At 32.3% G+C, this 23,953-nt stretch overlaps 1 protein-coding gene across 1 annotated transcript in view; it reads right to left on the bottom strand.

Annotated features, from left to right (window-relative positions):
* Positions 1-10,620, bottom strand: part of Wb (wing blister) — a 227,041-nt gene extending 216,421 nt beyond the window's left edge. Inside the window, exon 1 of the mRNA XM_070296247.1 lies at positions 9,732-10,620. Coding sequence (XP_070152348.1) covers positions 9,732-9,858 — 127 coding nt within the window. The 5' untranslated portion in view covers positions 9,859-10,620. The remainder of the gene's footprint in view (positions 1-9,731) is intronic.
* Between the last annotated feature and the right edge of the window lie 13,333 nt (positions 10,621-23,953).

Raw genomic sequence — 23,953 nt, 5'->3', positions numbered from 1 at the left:
AATGTAAAAGCAATCTTTCCTTTATTGATTTGCATATGCAAGAGCTCCGGCCTTTTCATTTCATATTATGACTAAATAATCGATTCGTTGAATGTAATGTTCGAAATAGAATGGCGTCTTTCACGAGCTTGTGGCTTCCTTAGATATATTACTGCACATTATAGCGCATAAATTTGTACCATATCAACGCGGACGTCCATTCATTTTATCATTCACGTGGGCACGATCATGTTTTGTAACGATTGCAATTTCGTATCCGCCTCATAATTTTGACCGCAAAAATATCTACGGCTATTCACGACTTATTTGTTAAACTGACATTTCAACTTAATTAATTCACTTTTCATTGATCATGTTTCGATAATGATGAAACGGCTTTTAATTGCAAATTTGCTTTATTATTTGAACATGCTGCTCTGTTTTACTTTAATTCTTTAAAGAAATTTTTATAAGTTTGCGATTAAATTATAAATTTTATTTAATCGAATGAATAATCAAAAGTTTTCTTTTTGTATATTTTTTCAGATTGTAAGTACGACGTTATATCAAAAATCGAAATATCACCAATTCTATGCCTTAAAATATCTTCTCATGGAATTATATTAACGCTTTCGAGTGAAGGCTCGTTTTATTTAGTTCCGAGAATCGATAATCGCCATTAATACGAATATTCTTTTAGTAACTCGCGATGTAATTTTCTTATCCGATTTCGTTATGAAGCAATAAATACCAATACAAGAAGAAAATATGAATATAATGAGCGAACTTTGTTGTCTTGAAACAGAAATAATCGCTGTTCGATCGAATTGCGAACGATCCGGCCAAAAGAGGATTGCCAGCGGACACGTTTGTACTAATTTCGTCCGCACCAATTAAGAGTCTCGTCGATAATTGATACGTCTCTCCCAGACATGTTCAACGCGAAACCGGAAACGTCTTAAAATATCCAAGTTAAAATATAAATATATGATTAATATCCAGGAAAGATTCGATGCGCTCGCTTGTGTAAAGAAAATAATATTATTTAAATCAAAATTGGTACATTTAATTAATTAAATATCGACAAAAAATGTCTATTAATACTAAAAATCAAAATATTAATCTTCTTTAATCTATAAGATAATTTTTTTTTTACGTATATTTTAGTTCTTTGTTTTCAACGTGTATTCTTTTTAAAAACGAATTTTGTTCTTTTTATTATTATTTTTTTAATATAATATCATTTTTCTTTATATTTTTTTTTGTTAACATAATAAAAAAAACTAATTTTCTTATTTTTTCTTTTTTTTTCTTTTTTTTCGAAAGTGATTTCAATGGATTAATGAGATTTTTGCGATAAATTACATCAAACTCGATATGATTTAAATAATTTTCAATTAGATGCATAACAAAAATTGTTATTAATTTAAAATAGTAATTATATAGCCAATTGAAATGCCCACTACATTTAAAATAATAATGATTAATTAATCTATCATGTGGAAAGTTAAAAATAATAAGAAATCAATTTACAATAATCAAAATATAAAAATATTAAATATTTGAAAAAAAATATATATATATTTGAAGAAAAGCAAAGTTTATTTTTTTCCTATTTACATCTCTACAATTGTATCTTGATCCAGATATTTAGAATAGATTGAAGTCCGCCTAATCTCGAAGACTTTTAGAACAAAGAAATTCTTTTCATCGAGAAACGTAGATCTAGCAAATTAATAGCGATGGATCTTGATAATCTCAAAGATCACGAATCGCGTAGTTTTTGTCACGGTAAGAAACTTACATTCCTTTAAAGGACCCGATCCGCACGGGTCCACGTGCTCTCACAAAACCCTCGGTACTCCGGGCACGTACACGTCGGCAATGTTACTTTGCATACCCTGTCCAATCTGGCATTTAAACAGGAACAAAACGAGAACAGCGCGTGGAACGAGAATGAGATTATTTCGAGAGCGGCGCGGTGTGTGATTTTAAACTCCGAAAAGGAGCCAGGTGCGCTACGTAATGTCTACCGCGAATTGTTTACATCGTTACTGATGTATCTCGGGCAGGGTTGGGAAGTTACTTGTAACGTCGTTACCGTTACAGTTACTTTCTTTCGGTAACGGTCGTTACTTTTTTCCGTTTGTAATGGTAACGGTAACGTCGTTACATTTTTACAGTAACGGTAACGAATTAGACGTTACTTTTTGGTTCTTTGTTATCTTATATCTATTCAATAGATAGATGTATATTTTGAAAAATATTTTCTAGTCTTCTATCATAGGCTGCATTCCGATAATCACTGCCAGTACTAAAAATCTATAGTAACGTAAATTATAGATTTTACAATACTGATAGTGAATATTGGAATACACTCTTAATAATATCAATATTTCTCATATCAATATTTAAAAACAATGTTTGATAAAAATTTTCGACAAAATTGGAATTTGTAAATTATAATTTAAATTCCTATAAAGATGAGTGTATTAAAAGTAAAGATATTAACATAAAAAAATTAGAATCATTAAATAAGTTTAATATAAAAAACGCTTGCTATATAGAGACTAATTTAGAGTTTTTAATTGTAACTTAGATTATTACATTTAATATTGATTATTAAATAATTTTATAATCTAATAGCCTATTTTAGCATTACGAAGAACAAAAACATAACGAAAAAGTAACGAATCGTTAGTTTCTAAGTGACGGTAACGGTAACGCGTTACTTTTATAGAGTAACGTTCCCAATACCGATCTCGGGATATCAAATCGATTGACTTTCGTTGCTGGCAAACCAATTTTTGAGATCAATAAAAAATAAAAAGCTAAAAAGGATCAATGTTTTTGATATTAATAAAAAGATTTTCTACTTAAATGAAAATTATTACACATATTGTATTTTATATTAATTCATAGCTTGTGCGATCTTTCAATTAATAAATTCAATTATTTAATTAACTAATTAATACGTAATAAAAATTTTTTTCAAAACGATAACGTTGAATAAAAATACATCAAAATGCAACATTATGAAATAGCAAGGGGACATATATCTCACGGGAAAAATTAATTAATCGAGACAGATATCGGACGCCATCGCATCGGCGCATCGTCACTTACTATTTAAACTTCTCCGTTAAATGCTCTTTAAGATAAACGCTGATCGAGCGTAACGGCCGTTAAGACAGAAACACCCGGCCTCTTCGGGTCCCGCGAACAACGAGCATTCACGTCGATCCATCGGAGCGAACGATTAAGCTCGCCCTTTCCCCGAAACTAATTAAATTAATGACCCCTCCTCGGGCGAATCTTCGCCGTTTAGATAGAGTCCGATTACCGTCTTCCCTGCCCCCCCCCCCCACCCCTCTCATCGCCATCGCCTCGGTAACTCGAGGGTATCGCAATGGCGATCTTCATCCCTTTATCTTCATTGGATTCAGCTAGTCGCTTCATTATCGTTCCACTCGCGTGACATTGCCTGAAAATCGCACGTGAAATAATTGCATTATCACTGCGTTATCCTGCGCTATCATCAATATATTGACGGCGGCAAAACGTCAAGTAATGTCGCGCGAGCTCGATTTATCGGAGGAGCATAATTAAAAAAATACACATGTATACGTGAGAGAATCGACAAGTTGCATGAAATACTTAAAAGCGTAAAAATATTAATTAAACCTTTATTTATTTTAATAATTAATTACCTTATTTATTTTAATTAATTAAATATTAATTAAAATCTTAATTAATATTAATAAATTTTGTGTAAAATAAATAAATAAAAATTTCGTCCCATAGATATACAGGGATATTTCAAGAAGGTCATTAAAGACTGTACACACGATATAAACGTTTTATGTATGTAAGATATATAGCTATAGCATTTTATAGAATCTTCCGAATGATCCAAACACACGCAGACAAGGTTGCATGGCGTAATGTGATGCATGGAATAAAGTATATTTCGTATGCAATATCGCTTTAGGTGGTTTAATTATTACGCACGAACAGGGAACGAGATCTATGACATGATATAGTGAGCATTAGACTTGGTTAGAGGGCGTGTGAGTGAGTAGAGGCGTTCTGAATGCGTGCTTTAGTTTAAGCTAAAATTTATAAGTACAGGGAGTAAGAGAAGCGTTTTTGTAAGGTAAGATAAAATAAGTGAATAGGAAGGAAGCAGGGTGAGGGAAGGTAGGTGTAAGGGAACAATAGTTTGGTCGTAATAGGGCAGGAAAGGAAACGACAAAGGATTGAGGTTAGAATGTCGAAACTGCCAATGTATAAGAAGGAAGATACGGCAAGAGTCGGTAAGGAAGGTATTTGCAAAGGGAAGTGCAGAAACAATTAGAGGATAATAAAATTAGGGAAGCTAGATATAATAAGAAATACAAGGATTTGGAAATAAGGTTGGAAGGGCCAATGTATTTAAGGGAAAAAAATGTGGATATAGGAAATTTAGGCGACAGCGTAAGGGCTTTACTAAGGTTAAGGTGCAGAAAGGTTAGGGGAGGAAGCGTATGCCTGTGTATTTTGTGGCATAGGCGAGGATTGTATAAGTCATTATTTTAAAGATTGTGATGTAACTAAAAGATGGTTTATAGAAATAGGTAAGGATGAGAATGAAGTAGAGGAAAAATTGTGGAACAATGTGTTAGGTTAGGTTAGGTTAGGTTAGGTTAGGTTAGGTTGCGAAAGGAAGGTTATTAAGGAAAATTTGGAAGCAGAAGGCAAAGGTTATAAGAAAAATAGGATTATAAGGTAGTTATAAGTAGTTATAAGGTTATGCATGAGAGAATGAGAAAGAAATGTGAGTTATAGGTATTGTGTAAACCAAGTACACTTCTTGGCGTTAAGCTGAAGTTAAATAAAGATATATATGATATAGTGAGCATTAATTTTCGCGATAAAAATTACGTTTCTATGACAGATATTACCTATTGTCAGTTATATGTATATACAATATAGGTAACAGCCATTGATTGGGGTAGGTAATGAAGAATAGTTTTATACGCAAATTGTTTAAATTAAAAATTAATATTTAAATTTAAATCTAAATTAAATTAAAAATTTTTATTTTAAATTTAATTTAAGTTGTACGTTGTGTTAGACAATTTAGTTTTTTTTTTTAAGAAAAGACCTTTCGATTCTATTATAACTTCTAGACTGTTAAAAGGAATAAAAGTTATAGCGATATTGAAATTTATATAATTTTCCGTAACGCGGATAAAACTTTATCTGTCTTCGGTCAGATATATGTATATGGTGTTCTAGATTTAGTATAAGAAAGATCCGATAAACATAGATCGAGAAACGGTTCATTAACAAGCTATGACTAATAAATTTTGAAAAATCACATTTTTCGACGATTTTTAAAAATAGCTTCAAAACCCTTCCCTTTCATTCATTTGAAAAAAGTAACGAAATAAATCTGATAGGTAATTAAATAACAAACTAAATTACACCAATTTCATTTAACTCTAACGGGTCGTTCAAAAGAAAATAATCTCAAAACAACGAAAGAAGCAGAAACTTGAAAAAAAAACCACCTTTCGATGATCCTTGTGTAAACACTACATTCGTAGTGCAAACATAAAAATATTCTTGTTAAATCTCGATCATAACTAATTACTTACGGAGAGTTTATTAGCTATAACTTTTTAACGAAGCGTTTCCGGATCCATGTCTATAGGAACTTTTTTGTTCCAAATTCAATTTCCAATAAGATCCTGAAGTTTCATTCACTTGGTCTGGAACACCCTGTATATTTCGTATGCCTCGAATTTTATTTTTTTTTATTTGTTTACCTACAGAAGCGTATGAGTAAAACAAACGAGACTATTTCCATCCAAGAATCCCCATACGAGTATAAAATATACAACGTGGTTGTAAGATGCGCAACGCGATAGCTTAAGCATTATGCATAATATATTGTATATTACATGCGCGGTGGGAAAGAGGAATATCATTTCGCAATATTGCGGAATGGAATTTCGCTTTTACTCGGCGTGCGAGCCGATCGACCGGATTGCAGAAACAGGAAGCGGGCTGGTGCGAACACGCCGCTCGATCTCGACATCTCGAAGATCCGATCGGAGGCTGCTCGCGGGCCCGCTCGCTCGACCACATGTTCAATCGATCCATCTTGTATCGGAGAAGCAGCCGATGGCAAACGTTAATTATGGCGAGTCATTTTTATTTATGCATGAAGAAAAAAAGAGGAAAATAATTCGAAAAAAGGCGAGTAGGAGGGAGGAAGGTAGGGAGGGAGAGAGAGAGAGAGAGAGATAAAATAACCGTTAAAGTTTATTATTCTCGATGGCCGAATTATGGCTGTTAAATAGCTGTTAATTACCATCGGACATATTTCGAGGGAACGTCATTGGAACTCGACAAATTAGAACAACATGATACATTGTCTTGTATCGAGGAATCTCAGATATACCTCTTTTAAATCTTTGCGTTAATGATACAATTAAAATGAGAGTAAAAGGTTAAATATAATTAATGCTTTTAGAAAGACGTGAAATCTTCTCGTATTCATTTTAAGAGATACGTCAAAATCTTGATAGGAAATTGTATAAAACAATTTTGGGAAAAATATTTAAATCGTAATAATTTTTTCTCTAATTTATATATAATCATCGTGAAATCTCTTTTTCATTAACGAGAATTTTAAAAATTAGAAAAATTTCCAAAAACATTAAAAAATCATATTTAAACAAAATTGTTACGACTTTAAAAATCTTCAATTAATCTGCAATTAAATGATGCTGTCAAGGACTTAAACAAAATTCTTCAATAGTATATACATATATACAGGGTGTATCTGAAGTGATGCATTAAACTTTAGGAGCATACTCTAGAGGTCAAAATAAGACTCTTTTCCTATGAGTTCGCGAATGAATCCTCCTCCGAGCTAGAGGCCCCTAAAGTTTGGGGAAAAAAATTAAAAATTGTCTGTATTTCAGAAAAAAAAAAATGGCAGAAGGTTAAAATTTGGTATAGCCCAGTAAATTATGAAGTAAAGTAAGCCACTAAAATGAAAAAAATAAAAACGTATATTATGAAAACATTAATTTGCCAAGCACGGAGGGGGGATTCATTTGCGGTCCCTCAATATTTTTCTTGCTCATTGTTTGAACGCGCACGTTCTACGCGATATCGCCGTATCGAGAGAATCGATATTCCCGGGAGAATGCCTTTGATCGCCCTCGAGTAAAAGGGTTGCGTTTACACTCGCGATGCGAGTCCTATGTGCGACGGCTTCAACGGCGGTCGTGGCGCTAAATATAAAGCAAATACCCTATCTTCGGGGAAGGGGAGAAGGCTACGGAATGTCCTGACATTTAATATTCTCGTAGCAGACGCGTGTTTTACGGGGTCACGCGGGATCCGTCGGAATTTTCCGACAATAATACGAAAGACCGCGCGTGCGCGCGCGCGCGCTGCGTCTTCGAGACACGACGACGTCGTTTTCGCGCCGCGCCGGAAATCAGCTGAGATTTACGGAAACGAGACTCGCGCGTTAAATCGCGAAAAGAAATCATGTGAGAAACATCGTTGGTGAGATTTAATCTCGTCGGAAAAATAATCGTCTAAGTATATACCATCGTGTGAAAGTCGTAATACGGGGTGTTCCAGATCAGATCTCAATGAATCTTCAGGGTTTTATAGAAAATTGAATTTGGAACAAGAGAGTTCCTATAAACATAAGTCCGGAAACGCTTCGTTAAAAAATTACAGCTAATAAACTTTGAAAAATCATGTTTTTTTTTTTTGATGATTTTTAAAAATAACTTCAAAATCGTTCGTCCGTTTGAAGAAAGTAACGAAATAAAACTGACGGATAATTAAATAACAAACTAAATTACATCAATTTCATTTAATTCTGATAAGGCGTTCAAAAGAAAATAGAGCTCAAAACAACGAAAAAAAGAAACTTGAAAAAAATCATCTTTTCCATAGTCTTTGTGTAAACACTGGTAGTGCAAACATTGCAAATGCAAACATAAAAATGTTCCTATTAAATTTTAATCATAACTAATTACTTACAAAGAGTTTATAATCTTTTAACGAAGCGTTTCCGGATCTATGTTTATAGGAACTTTTTGTTTCCAAATTCAATTTCCTATAAGACAAAGGTCCTGAAGTTTCATTGATCTGGAACACCCTGTATAATGCAATGCCAAGCAACATTTAATATTGCATCGATAATTAAATTCCGTATCAACGCAAGGAAATATTTTCCGGGACAGTAATCTCGATTATGGCAAAATATAATTATAAACATTGCCGATATTAAAAACATAACTATATATTTGTACGCATATTAAAATTATCATAAATTATGTATTGGAGTTTTGTAAGTGCATTTTTTTACATAACTAAAATATATTGATAACATATGTCTCTAACGTAAAGTACGATTAATTTCCTGAAAAATGTGATGTGCTTCGAGTGAAAAATTCAAATTGCGTTAAATGATTAGAAAGCTTTATTATACCGGTTTACATAATGTTCGATATAAATAAACGATTATGATCATTGCAAATGTGTAAGATTTCTATCGTGACAAATTCAAGCGTCGTAATGTCAACGTCGACGAAGATATCGTAAACTGAATAAGAAGAAAGAAAAGATATCGCGCAAAGTGTGTCATAAAATTTAAAACTCGACGCAATAAAAAATATATTGATACTGTCTTGCGATTTCCACTTGATTTTTTCACACATATATACGCGATATTATTAAATATACTAAATAATCTATTATATAAATATGATTAAATTTTAAATTATATCATCATGTTTAAAAGGCAGGGGCACGACTTCCGAAAGATATAACCTAATCCAAACCTTTTTCTCATTTAAAACTAAAATTTGGTTTGGATTACGTTATATAACCCAAACCAAATTTTCGTTTTGAATTGAACTTTAACTTTAAATATGTCAAAAATTATAAGAAACCGCCGATTAAGTTATAAGGAAAAGTTACTCAGGATCATGACCTTGACAATATATGTCAAGGTCAACATCGTTGGGTCCGTTTTTATAAAGTTTTATTGTCATGTCCAATACTTTAAAGTGATATATCTTGAAAATTATTGGTCGGAAATTTTTTTTACTATTTTTCCCGTGTTCCTCGTCAAAAATGTCTTCAGAAAAGACCTTTCAAATAAAAGGCCGTAATTATCGTAATCGCTCCAAGACAGGTATCAATGAAAATATAAATATTTTCCTACTTCAATAAAAATAAAAATATAATTTTAATCGGGGCTGGATATATAACTTCAATAACTTCAAAATAGATTTAATTATATTAAACATTAAAAAACCAAAATAAATAATAATATAATTATATAACGTATTTTAATATAAAATGTAAAATATGTGTGTGTAATGTGTAGATCTAAGATGTAAACACAATTTGAATCAGCGTTCCTTTTAAATTATTTCCGAAAAGAGATCCTTTTTTCAGATATGGTAAAAAAATAAATCAATATAATTTATAAAATAATTATAAATTTATATTTACATAAACTAGACAATTTTCAAATAAAATTCAAATTTTTGTCAAAGGATTAATGAAGAAAATTTGATTCGACAAAATTTTCTTCAATCTATCAAACTTTAATCAACATATAAACTTTTCAAATCCTTATTCAATGGAATTTCTAAATGGGTTTCGTAATTCAAAGACATTGAATCCGCACGTAGTAGAGTGGACAGCAGGTAGGGACTTACCCTGTTTGAAGCTGTGGCGAAATCCGCGCGCTGCTTGGACGATGTTCAGGTTGCACAGGATCAACGAAAAGACGACAACGAGAAGGCGCCGTGACGTCACGAGCTCCCTCTTCATGGCAGTGGTCATGGTCCACTGTGAGAATTCCCGCAGTTTCTCGATATGACCGAACAAAGGCGACCATTGACAAAGACACTCACATAATCCGTAGATCCCTCAATGGGCGAAAGAGAGCGAAATTCCGGGATTCGCTTCGCGCGCTCGTTTTATCGCCTCCTCTCTCATCCGTCATTCTACGAAACGCGCACAAAAATCGATCAAGACGATCGAGGGTCTTAAGCGGCGCGATTTGTTTTTCTTTTCTCTCTCTCTCTCTCTCTTTTTTTTTTACGTCGCGCCTCTCCTCTTTCCACGCGACGAACTTTTCGAAACGATCGTCGCACTCATTTCGCCGCCATTAATAAAAATATCTTCGGCGAGTGATGTATCATTGCACCTTCACCGAGCAACGATCCCGAAGCTACCTTTTCCACGAAATATATCGCAGCGAATATCTTACAGCTTTAATCGCGACGCGAACTTATTTCCTCACTCGCGTGAACTTGGCGCCGAACTTGTCACGTGACCGCGTCGCAAATCCGGCCGAATTCACACAGGATCGGAAGAGTCTTATGGCGCGAATTTTTCTCGTGAATTTTCTCTCGGCGCACGTGCGTCTTTTTCAATCAGTGATTGAAGAGGGTAACGCTTTCTGCGTATTTGTAATGACGCATACTTGGATCTTACTTACAGCGCGTGAAACTGAGATTTCTTCGATAGAAGAAATAGTGCGCGCGCGCGCGAGAGAGAGAGGGGGAAGAGTGACGCCGAGACGCCGCGACATAAACGGCACGAGAGTCGCGAGCGAACTGAGCGAAGGAAGCGCCGAAGTCACCACCGAAGGCACCGAGCAATTCCCCCATCCCGTTCCCGAACTAGCGCGCGACGTTGTGTAAGTAGCTAGGTAGGATAAAAACATTACTATACGAGACAAAACTTTTTCGTCGCGGTGCTTTTCCTAGAATAAGCCCGAAACATTTTCTGCGCGTCGCAGGATACTTTTTTCAGAGAAAAAGCTTCTCGCGCAGAGCAATTTCAGACCGTAAATTATACCCTTATATGGTTCCTATCTGCTCGAAAGATTTCGAGCGTTTTGTGCACGTTATATACTGCTGACTTCAAGCGGGAAAAAATTGTTTTTTCTTGTTTCTTATAATATATATTCTTTACATTATACTTTCATTTAATCTAATTTGTTATATTTATAATATTTAATAATTTATTTTAATCTCGTATCCTCTTCACACATGCATTTTGTCTCTTTTGAAAATTTATTTATAGCACGATATATGGAGTTTTTAAAATATAATTAGTTCGTAAATAATATATTAAATATCATAAACTTTAATTATATATTTAAAATATTTAATTATAAATAATTATAAAATAATTATAAAATATATGTCATAAGTGTGTATATAAAACTCTGTCACTCTATATATATACTATACTTTACCAAAAACATTTCTCTCTCTCTCTTTCTCTCTCACTCTTGCAATTTTTTCAATAAACACAAATTTTTCAAAAAAATTGAAATTATATGTTAAATCGATGTGAATGCAAATAAACTTGTAAAACTGAGTTTCGATTTGATCAAACAATATATTTATTGTGGTTTATGATATCTTTCTTTCATCAATTCTAATTCAATGTACACATAAATCTTTTGACACACGAAGTTGGCTGCGTTCTGAAAATCACTGCCATTACTAGAAATCTATAAAATATACGAAGATTTTTAGTAACTACACTGACTATGTGAATTTTGAAACGCATCAGCTTTAGAAAAAGTGTGATCGTATCATGTTTAGGTATCCCTACATATTAATCACTATATTAATATATTACCATATCAGTCACGTAGCGTTGCGTAATATTCGGCCATAAACACAGCACATATATAGATTGTTTCTATATCATCATTATGGAAACTCCACCCTAGTGAAAAGAATAGTGATATTTCACAGGTATGCTTTCTCTCTCTCTCTCTCTCTCTCTCTCTCTCTCATATATATATTTATATATGTATAGGTTGCTCTCTTCAATCTCTGATTTAAAAAAATTGAAAGGTTGGAAAAAATTAAATGTAAAGAAAAGAAATTAAGTATGTTCAAGCATACACTTACACACATACATATATCTATTGGTATAGAAATATAATTGTTTTTAAGAAAAAGTATGTAATTATTCACAATGAATTTTTTAAAACAATTATTTGTTTTTTCGTTTTTACACCAATTGATTTGTCTCATTATTCTATACATAAAAGTATTATAGTAAAATTATCGAAAACTAAATATTTTACGAGATATACATATATATATATATATATATATATATTTTTTTTAATCAAAATATGTTAGATTAAGATATAAAATAATTTGAGAAATACTTAATGAAAAAATACTTTATCATAGTGCTTTGAAAAGCTCTCGAGATAAACTACAAGAGTATGCAATAAAAAAATTACATTTAAGAAAACATTCGATCACATTGACCTCATCTTGAAAGGGTCAAAGTCCATATTTTTATCATGTGGCCCCCTCGAAACCATGCAACTTTTGTCTGAAACTTTCTTTTCAAAATTGTATTGTTTATGACTTTATGAGATATTCGACTTCATCCAGACTTTTGGCCCATACCGTATGCAGCACGCACAATAAACAACAACCAAACACCAATAAACTCATTACGTTCGAGATGCGCGTTATCTCTACCGAGCGTAGATTCGGTTACTTCTAGGAATTATCCCGTAAATCTTGCCAGCGAATCGCCTGAGCGAGAGCTAGACGAGAGCGAGAGCTAGACGAGAGCGAGAGAGCGAGATATTGTATGAAGTCAGTTATTCTGATTTTCGACACAGATAAAACTTGAGATTTGCTCGCTCGAAAGACCGCTTTTATAACCAAGTTAAAAATCAATCTTATAATCCCCAGGACATTTTTGATATTTATTCGACAAAATTTCTAAAATGCAATATTTAATATATCGATAAAAAATATTTCATATGATAAACAATATATACAGGGTGAGGCGTTTATATTGAGACACCTAAATATCTAAAAAATAAAGCAAGATAGAAAGAAATGTTTCAGACAAAAGTTGTTCGGTTCTAAGGGGATCGTAAGATGGTGCCATTAGTTTGACCTTGGGTGGAGGCGCTTCGGAGATTTCAATGTCAATCTTGTTTTTTTAAACGGAAACACCCCAATTTTTTTACACAAATCGATTCCTTGCAATATTCTGCATAAAAAGTTATAGGGGGTACGATGGCCAAAAATTTAATAGTTTACGAGATATTTTATACTTTATTTTATTATTTTACTTCGACATAATTTTACATAAACTATGAAATATCTCATAAAATTATTTATTCTGCAATAATGTCACCTTAATATTTTAAGCTCAAAAAATGAGAGACATCAATTGGTGTAAAGAAAATAAAACAAGATTGACATTGAAATCTCCGAAGCGCCTCCACCAAAGGTCAAACTGATGGCATCATCTTATGACCCTCTTAGAACCGAACAACTTTTATCTGAAACATTTCTTTCTATCTTGCTTTATTTTTTTAGATATTTGAGATGTCTCAATATAAATGCCCCACCCTGTGTATTAAATATTGTAAATTTTTAATTTAATATAATTTAAATAATTAACATATTTAAATAAAAGAAAATAAATATGACATAAAATATAATATATTTAATTAATAATAAATCTGATGCAACCTGCCATTCGTTTTTATATAGACTCACGTGATAAGAGAATGGAACGAGAGGAAGGAACGTTGAATAGAGGAAAATCACAAACATATGAGAATGTAAATTTTTCAAATTTTTTTTCCTAAAGAAACATATTTCAATAACGAACACACACGGACAAATCAGTGGTCGAACTAAATTATATAAGATTAGGTACTTCTCTATTTCTTCCTTGCCTCTAGAAGGTTACAATGCTTTGGTTATCTTTTTTTTTTTTTTTTTTTTTTTTGAATATATTATAGGATATTTTTACGGAGATATAATTAGAGTGTTCCTCTTTTTAGGGTTGTTAAGCGCTGAATTATTTTATTATACCAAGCGGCTCGAAGTTATTCGCTCATTGTCATTTTTTAACCGCTCGATCGCGCGATCGATCGAAGGCTCATGTCGGCGCTCGCGCTATCGCTAATCGTTACACAATAGTTCGCTATCGCTATCGAGTCCATCTGCCAGAATGCAATCGCCATCGCACGATTCTCGAGCGGTCCATCTATTGCTTCGTCGCAAAAGTTAACATATGTATTACTGTGCTTTCTCTCTTTCTCTCTCTCTCTCTCTCTCACGCGAAATTCCATATTCCACGTGTTCCCCATATACTTAACAGCATGCTTTAAAAAATCTTCGCTAAGTTAGAAAAGTTGAAATTAATTTTGCTTCTCAGTTATTTTATAACAAATTTTTTTATAATTTTTTTTTTTTTTTTTCTGATAGAAGACTTGCATGACCAACTTAAATGGGAATTGATTGAATTTTAATTGAGCGACGCTTATGTATGTGTCGAAGAATTAAATTTGAAATTAAATAAAATAATAAAATTTAATTTAATTTGTATATTAGGTTTCAAACGATAAATCATAAAAAATATTGTATGCAATTTTAGTAAAAAAAAAAAAAAAAAAAAAAAAAAAAAAAAAAAAAATCACATGTATGTATATTTAAATCTTAATGTTCCCGTTATTAAATTTATGAGACTGTAGGTTTATTGGATGATAAAAAAAAAGCGTTCTTATCATACAGCGCGAAACGTTCATTCCTTTTGTAAATTCCTTTCAAGATATGCTCTGTACCGTATAACAAACATATTCGATTTTTATTTTGGAAGAAGATTCAAATTGATAATAAAATAAAATAATCTCGCTTATATTTTCATCATTATGACACATACATAATTTCTCGTTTTATACAGATATAATAAAGACAATGCCAGATAATATCAAAAGATAAAGCAATTCTAAAATACATATATAATTCGAGAATATTGGATAAATAAAATATTAAGAAACGAAGCGGAACCAGAAAAATGGAAAATCGCGAATAAGCACTTGAAGTACTCGGACGAAGTCGCTGGAAAAGTATTGGCAATGTCGATCCGTCCAGCTGGAGAACGGACAGTCGAGTGTGTAATCGAGTACTATTCGTTCGTTTTACTTGAACGACGTGTAATTGGCAAATCGATCGGTAAAATATGTAATCTGGCGGACGTTAAAAATCGTATGAAAGTATGTATACGACGTGTGTGAGTTTTATGACACTAATTCTTCGGTTCTTGGGCAGTCCACGCTCTTTTTTCTCTTTCTGATGTCTGTGATATGCGCGATCAGGTATCGATACGAGGATTAAATAATGTTAACGATAACAGGCGTACCTACATTAGACGTCAGTCAGTCGACTCTTCGCGTTAACTTCTCTTCCGGTATTTCTCATCAGACTCTCCTTTAATCAACAGCGATCTGTAAGAGCTTATATGACACGTGATATCGCTCCGTCCAACGACAGATGGAAAGTTTCTTAGACAATTTTTGCTGATATCGTTTAATAAATAATTTTTTTTACGATATCACGCGCCTGCTACGATCCTGCGCGCCTCCCGCAATAAGAATTTATCAATGTTGCACAGACATGAAAAATAATTTTCCTACACATTTACATAATCGATATAAATAAATTAATCACGAGATAAAATTGATGCCTGCGTATCGTGCTTGGAGAAAAAATAATTAAAAATTGCGACCGTAAGATAGAAATTTATTGAAGAAATAAGAAAAGATATGTTAACGTTAAAGAATATAATAAAATAAAAATTCAATATCTGCCTACAGATTTGTACTTTATCATATTTTTAATTACAGTTTCGCATATGCTGTATGATATCTAGAACGCGCAGTGATCGCAGCTCGATTATCCATTTTTTTCTTTCTTTCTTTCCTTCTTTTTTTTTTTGTACGCTTCTTTCTGCATCGAAATCTAGCTTATCCGAGGATTTACATTGAAAGCATGTAACACGCGATACAGAGTGGCAAACGCTATCGATATTCTCTTTGTTCGCATCTGTAGTTCGAGATCTCGCGAGATTCTCGTAAAATCCGCGCAAAGCTTATCGCCGTTTCTTCAGGAAATAATATTTCTCTCTCGTATTACTCGCCGATTGCGAATCTCTCTTGAGATAAACACACAAGCGAGTTCTCGTTCTCTCTCTCTCTCTCTCACACACACACACACACACACACACAAAATCTCTTGAATTGCATACGTAGATGCACACGTAACATACGCACGGCAGACACGCGAGCTTATTTATTTCGTGCTAATATTACAATATAATCGAGTCGAATCCTCGACAATTGCTATAGAGATACAAACTATAGAGCGTAATATATAACGTCAGTACGCGTGTACAGATTGTCGCAAAAATTGAATTCTACAGGATTTTACGTTGAACAATTATTTGATTAAAAATTATTTTATTTTATTTTATTAAAATAAATTTATTTAATTAAAAAATATTTAATAGCCAATACGCAAGTCATACCATTTATGGTATATTGACATGCATTTATATTTATGCTGAGATATTTCAAATAGATCGATTTGATAAGAAAATTCTTTCGGTTTTTCGATTCTTGAATATATGAATTTTCTTCTTTTTTTTTTTTTTTTGCAATTCTAAAATTATAGATCTTTCTTCATCTTAAGGCTCCCGTATTCTACATATCTCGGATCTTTAAATATGTATGCATCTTCAGATTCTCGTTTCCGTTGATTGATTAAATTTCTTCATGAAATCATAGATTTTTCAGAATTCGTATATTTATAGAATAAATCTTGGTCATTAAAGTGAAATTTGCTATGAATCCTGTAGAATTTTTTCAGAAATTCTTGCGACATTTTCTTGATACGTGGAGAATACGTCGCGGTTAAATATTATACAGTATACGGTAAGAATAAGATTATACAGATACGTAATCATAGTAGTAAAAAGTAAAAACAGTATGAAAAATTATTGTATTGTTTCCCATTACTTATTGTTACGTCGTGCTCCATACTTTCGAAGTCGCGAACGCAAATTTTGATCCCGTCTTCTTCCTTTTCTTCGCATCTATAATAAAATTAAAGTATCTCCCTTTCTCTTTTCGTCCTTGAAATATTTTTTTTAAATATTCAATTTTTTCAAATATATTTTAAATATATTAAATATTTTTTTTTTAAATAAAATACTGCAAAATAAGAAAATTTAACCAGCAACGTCTACATGTAACGCTCTTACAGCTAAATGTGAAATATCATAAATCTTCTAAAAGCCGCATTATTAAATATGTATAGTATATGCAATTTTATTAATTTTTATATGAGTATATTACATGTTATTAAGAGTTATTCCGAGATTATTTAACGGTAAGAGGTTTTATTAATAAATAAGGAATATTATTCCTTGTTTGCCGATCAATCTAGCGTTCGATCAACTTCGAAAGTGGAACGTCCGGTTATAAATACGAACACTATGATATCGTATTATATGTACGATGATTTCTATGATGGTCGATGTTCTCGGTTGATGAAGATACGATGACGTGCACGACTATATAATGAATAATGAACGATACTCTATGTCCAAAAACAGCCCCTCTCAAACGGAGCTGAGATTTTTCCATTTGTATTTGTGTTTCGTTTATATTATTGTTTAAATTTAATTTACCTCAGGTATATATTACGTCAGTGAATAAAATGCTTAGTATAACCTGCATTAAAATTATCATTAGCCAAATTCATTTATCAAGTCTTTAAAGAATTTCTTTATACTTTCTTTATATTATTTACGATTTCAAGAAATATCTGTATAACAGTGCATTTTTATATTTCTGTCTCTTTCTTTCCTCTCAACGTAATTTACAGTCAATTGAGTAAAATTACTTAATATAAAAATAATGAAAACTTGACCTACGGAACTTGTTTAACATAAAGTTTGTGAATGTCAAAAGATTTAAACGAGAGAGTCGAAATTTATTGAAGATTGACAAGCCCTTAAATAGCAAAGAATGCTATGCTGAAGACTCTTTTGATGGGAGTATTTCCATGTTCTCACAATGGCGATCGTAATGATCGTAATGATGCTGAAATGAATTCTGTTCGTTACGATGGCTCGACTATAGAGATAAATCGTGTCTAAAGAGTTTTATATTATTGTCGGCTTACATTTTTCTCGCCTTAGGACATAAACGTTTTACCGCGCTCGTGAAAATACTCCCTTCGTTACTAACTACCCATCACTAACTTGGATCATACAGATTTTTATCGCGCAATGATTTTCATCGCGCCCAGCTCGATCGTCTCGATCGTTCTGTCTCATATATTGCGTAATATCCAACATTCGAAAGATTTTATTGAAGAGTGAAATCGAGTCATTTATTTCTCAGAAGGCTCTGACAATGCATACATTGAATCTTTTGCGAAATATTAGGAAAGAGAGATGTAATATGTAATGTAAAGTCATATTTTCATAAATTATTAATATAACGAGTCAAAATAACTCGACTCATGTTGAATGTTATCTGTTATCAGATAACAATAATATTTCTTCTCATTTTTAAAGTAATCGAAATAAAGATACATCGTGTAAAACTGGCCTTTACACGTGCGAAACAGATCGCTTCTTTACCAGATCGCGATTGATAGAAACCGCCTTTATCGTCATTTCACGCGCGCGTGTTTCATATCGTTGGGTGATTATGTTTAGTAAAGTTACTCCAGCTTCGATCGATAACAAAACTATAATTAACAAAATATTATGTAGAATTTATAATTCCCCACTCGCATCATTTAGGTCCTGCGCACAATAGAGAAAATATTGGGAATAGGAATGAAATATTAAATATCAGGAGGAGCAATTTGGAATTATTTTACTTCAAACAAGGAAACGGGATGGATTAATTATTTCCCATACAGCACCGCAAGAATGCAACAACAATGCAGCAACATTTTTCTGCAAGATTGCAACATTGCAGAAACATTACGAAATGTTGCTGCAAGTTGTTATGATATTGCAGCAACAATAAAATGTCCGCCTACAGAAATATTGCAATATAATATTGCAGCAACATAGCAATATAATATATATGCAATAATGCTTTATGTATATTTATCGACATAATATCTTTAACATATGAAAAAAATAATAAGAAATTAGGCATATAAGAATCAGGATTTAGTGTGTATATAGATTTTCTGTATTATAATAATAACGAAATTATAAATTGCAAATTTTTCGACTTCCTTCAGTAACAAAGAATATCTACGAGAAATAAGAAAAAACTCAATTTGCAATTTTGTAAATTCACAATCTCTTTGTATCCGAAATATTCAGATATGCAAAAAAATTGTGGTGGATTTATGCATACAAGTTTTTTCACAACTCTCTTGTCTTCATATAATCTTAAAATTTATTTATTAAAATCTGAAGTATCTTTTGCATGTTAAAAAATTATTATCAAATTTTTGATTTTATATAAGAATGGAAATTATTAAAAGAATTCTTAGTCCAATGTCTGAGTCCCCTGTGTTGGGGTTATATCATACAATTTAAGCTAATAAAAATAGTTATTATATCTTTAATCTTATTAGTCGCTCTTTGTAAACTTTATATAATTATCGTGACTAAAAATTAAATGCGGAATAGATAGCGCAATATGCGCCGCATAGCGGTAAACGAATGAACTAGCGATTATCGAATACTTTCTTTGGAATATTTTTGGAATGTTGCTGTAACATTACTGAAGTTATATTGTAAAATAATGTCTTTGTAATATTTCTGCAACATTCAACTACAATATGCAATATTGCAATATTGCAGCAATGTTGTTGCAAGCTTTAGTGCTGTATGGGTTCTAATTTTTATTTTTTTATTTCATTACGCGTTAAACTTAAAATAATTCCAAATTACTTCTCCTGATATTTAATATTTTATTTCTATTCCTAATATTTTCTCTATTGTACGCAGGGCCTTATTTATATTATATAATAGATTTGATATGTAATACTCGCGCGAGGTTACCAAATCTATTTTAATTACCTTGTGTTTTCCTTAATTATTCTAAATAATATAATCTTTCTTTTAAAATAGCTGGAATAATTAATAACGTTGGAAATTTGATTAAAGATAAATATGCATTGCCTGATCCTACGTGAAAGATTTTCATCTTGTTTCTCGTTATTCCCTACCTCGCATCATCGCTATTATTATCGCTAATTCCTAAGGGCACAATCACACCATACGCTCGTTCGTAAATTCCTCTATCTTTTCAACATCTGTCTATATCGTATAGATTTATCTAAGTTTTCTAAACTTTCAAGAAATACAAGCGCACACTGCGACATATTCTATGTTCTCAATTTATGAATTTTTAATTAATAAATTTTTGCGCTAAAACGAGCTTGGAGATCTAATGAACGAAGAGCTCGTTTAGTATATAATTTTTTTTAATATGATAATTTTTTTTTTTAATATGAACAAGTCCTAATGCAGGGTGCTCTCGAGTCTCTACGAAATTATCACGATTGGAAACAGAAGAGAAAGATTATAAATGATTTTTAATTATAATACGGCATATATATATATATATATATATATATATATATATATATATATATATTTGAAAATTAATCGATATTTCTATCTGCATTATATTATACATAGTGTGTATAGACTTTCTTACCCTGCATTAATAGAAATATGTATATTTATTAAAGAAGAATCTATATTTTATTTCGCAGAATGTTTCATGAAATATCGCACGACGTAATGTAACAAATTACATATAATATATATATATATAGTCGCTTTATTCTATACATATTTTTTTTACGCGAAATTTCACTACTAGATTTCTCTCATATTTTCTAAATTGTTAGAAGATGAGTATTATGTGTGTGAATACTCCCAAAATTGTTCCGCTTGCTTTTAGCTTAACTCTTTAATTGCCTCTATCAGGTATACGTACATTGAGTTTGAAAGTACACACGGTATAAACGCGTCTCAAAGAATCGGTGCAACTTTACTAATCCGTTGAGTTATACGGATCCTTTGAAAAATTTTGATACGATATATAGTGAAAGAATTAAAATTGACAATCCAAATAAAATTTATGTATTACATAGATACGCACGTGTTACGATATGATAGTAATTTGATATGCATATAAATATTAAATTATTGTTTCTGGAGTCGACGTTTGTCGTTGCATTGATAATTTGAAATTACATACATGTTGAAATTTTTCATGATAATCCGAGGATCCTCATTTGATATAAAGATAGGTTAAAAGACATTTTACACAAGAAATAAAAAGATATGTTCGTTGGACAGAGAATGTTTGACATTTTGATTATTTGGTAATAGCTCGACCATTCTTTTCATTTCTTGGATATGTTTCGGAGATATAATAATTTATACTAATCGGCGGATATGTATGCGATTACGTGCACATTCATAAATTCTCAAGATGAAGAAATATTATTTATCATAGAAACATTCGTATGAACAATCGTCAAATTTCGCTAACACATATGTTGAGAATTTTTGCTGCTTCCGTTCATTTAAAAATACAATACAATTCCATTGATATCGCAATTAAATAGAAGATTAGTAGAAGAAAATGCCATTGACTCAACCTCATTTAATATATCGAGAAGACTAAGAGATAAAAATGAACGAAAATTTTCTAAAGACTTTTTAATTATTCTACAGATTTTAATCGTCGCTAATAATTGAATGAATATCTAACAGCTCTTATCGTGAGCTGTTGAATTAAGATTATAGCGTGTTCTCTTCTGCAAACTTTAATCCCGCTAATATCTCGTACATTCCCTCTTTCACTGACCTGATCATGGCAGTTTAGCTAGCTTCCGTGTGTCCGAATCCGACAATCGGAATTTTTTATCTACTCGCTTATCCTAATCATGGTGTTTGAACCACAAAGGATCGCGAAATTCGCGTTTCCAGGGATTCACACGATCTCAAAATATCAATATTTGGCAATCAATCGATATTTTGTCGAATTTTATTTAAAATACAGATAATAACATTTATACGAAAGTATTATTTTTAAAAACCGCGGAAAAATAGTATACTCAGTAAGAGTACTAATCATGTAAATCCCTTTCCGTTCTTCGTATTTTCTCTCTCTCTCTCTCTCTCTCTGTCTGATTTCTTCACTCGCACATCTACTATCGTCATTCATTTATTCTTTATCTTAGATCAAGTTTAAATCAGATCCGCATAATCACACATATACATACACAAGCACACTCTTCATCCTCAAACAATCTACAATACATTTTCGTCAACCCATTTCTGCTCAATTATTCCAGCACACATACATATACGTGCTGTTGTGACTTATCGGGAAAAAAAAAAAAAAAAATTGCATATGGAATTAACTCGAGCGTTCTCTCTATTATTATGTGATGAATTAATGATTTTAAATTTATTTAATAATGTGGTAAATAAATTGACGTGTGAACAATACTATCTTCGATCAACGATAGCTGGCTTGAGCTGAAAAGGGCGGACATGCGGAAAATATATCGCGATCTACGGAATGATGTTGGTAACGAGGAACGTTGACCAATCGCACCCTTCTGATCCATCGGTTTGATTCGTGAAAGGTCTCAATCGTGGCGGCATCGAATAGCGCGTTACCGATCGAATATATTATGCTGCGCGCGATTCACAGATGCTATACGAAGGCTACTTGGCGATTCATGAAAATGAAGATATATTCGATGTCTCATCATGTACGTAAAATCGGCGACATGTGTTCTGGATATGTTTGTCAAAGTGTGAAACGATATATTGACGAGCCGTATTTAATTACTCTCCCTCACGCAGATAATATTGGTCGTGATCAAGCACGAATAAATATTGTCAAGTGCGTGAAGTGATTTGGAAATGATGAATTTGCGTTTTAACTCCGAGGATTGTAATTTGAATTTAATTCGAGACATTTTACAGATGCTTTTTAAATCGCTATTGAATCGTCTCGAGATCACAACCAAAATTAACAATCTGCTTTAACGTGAAGGTTCGAGATCGTTTATCGACAATCGCAATTGCTGCTCGAACAAAGCGTCACCTTATTATTTACGTTCGAGCGTGATAAACCGACCGGTCATTCTGTCGTTTACTGTGACGTCAGTTTTTCGCTATAGTCGCGAGAAACTAAAATTTCTCATATATATATATATATTATATAATGATAAATTCTCTTTCTCTCTTCCTCCTTCACTCCGCTCTCACCGTTATAACTTCTACAATATGTATATGCTCTTCCTTTTTTTGCATTCGTAATCTATGGAGACGGCACAAAGCTGAACGGCTAATGGTAGATACAAGTATATTACAAGTACACGCCCGCGTAGTATCCGTTCGCTTCGTGCTCGCGCTTTGCCAACGCAGAAACGGGAAAGGAAAATAATTGTCCTCGTAAAAAGCCGCGCGAAACACCATAAGAGAATAGAATCTCTTGGTTTATGATATCTATAAAGAAATTCTTCGCGCGAATGCAACGCCAGAGTGCTCTCTAGCATAGGATGCCTCGCAAGATCCTTTATTGAATTAAGTTGGACCCAAAGAAAATAATATTTAGAATGTTTTTTGTCGAGAAGAATTTTAATAAAATTGATATATTTTACTATTACTTTGTTTCCCTTAAATATTTAAAGAAACTTAAAAACATGTACGAACAATCATATTTACTGAGAATTTAAACGGGAAATTGGACGTTTTGTCAGATAAAAGAAAAAGATTAGAAGAATGAATTCTCCTCGCAAACAGTTCCAACGAGACGGATTACAATTTCTTGTTACAATTCTGTCGGTCAATGCGCACGCATTAACGCATCTCAAGCATGTTTTTACCTCGGATACTCGCGCGCATGTACATAATGATATCACGGTAACGATTTTCTACGCAACATTTCATTTTTAATTCTATACGTGTTTGTAATCACGCATATCTTGTAATAACGAATCTTTTAAGACAAAAATCATTGAATAACATCTTATGTATTGCATTAAAATTATTGACTAAA

This window comes from Polyergus mexicanus, unplaced genomic scaffold, assembly GCF_030449975.1.
Source record: "Polyergus mexicanus isolate NDT 795.1 unplaced genomic scaffold, iyPolMexi1.0 SCAF_1, whole genome shotgun sequence".
NCBI classification, from domain to species: domain Eukaryota; kingdom Metazoa; phylum Arthropoda; class Insecta; order Hymenoptera; family Formicidae; genus Polyergus; species Polyergus mexicanus.
This window is presented reverse-complemented; position numbering and strand designations above follow the sequence as displayed.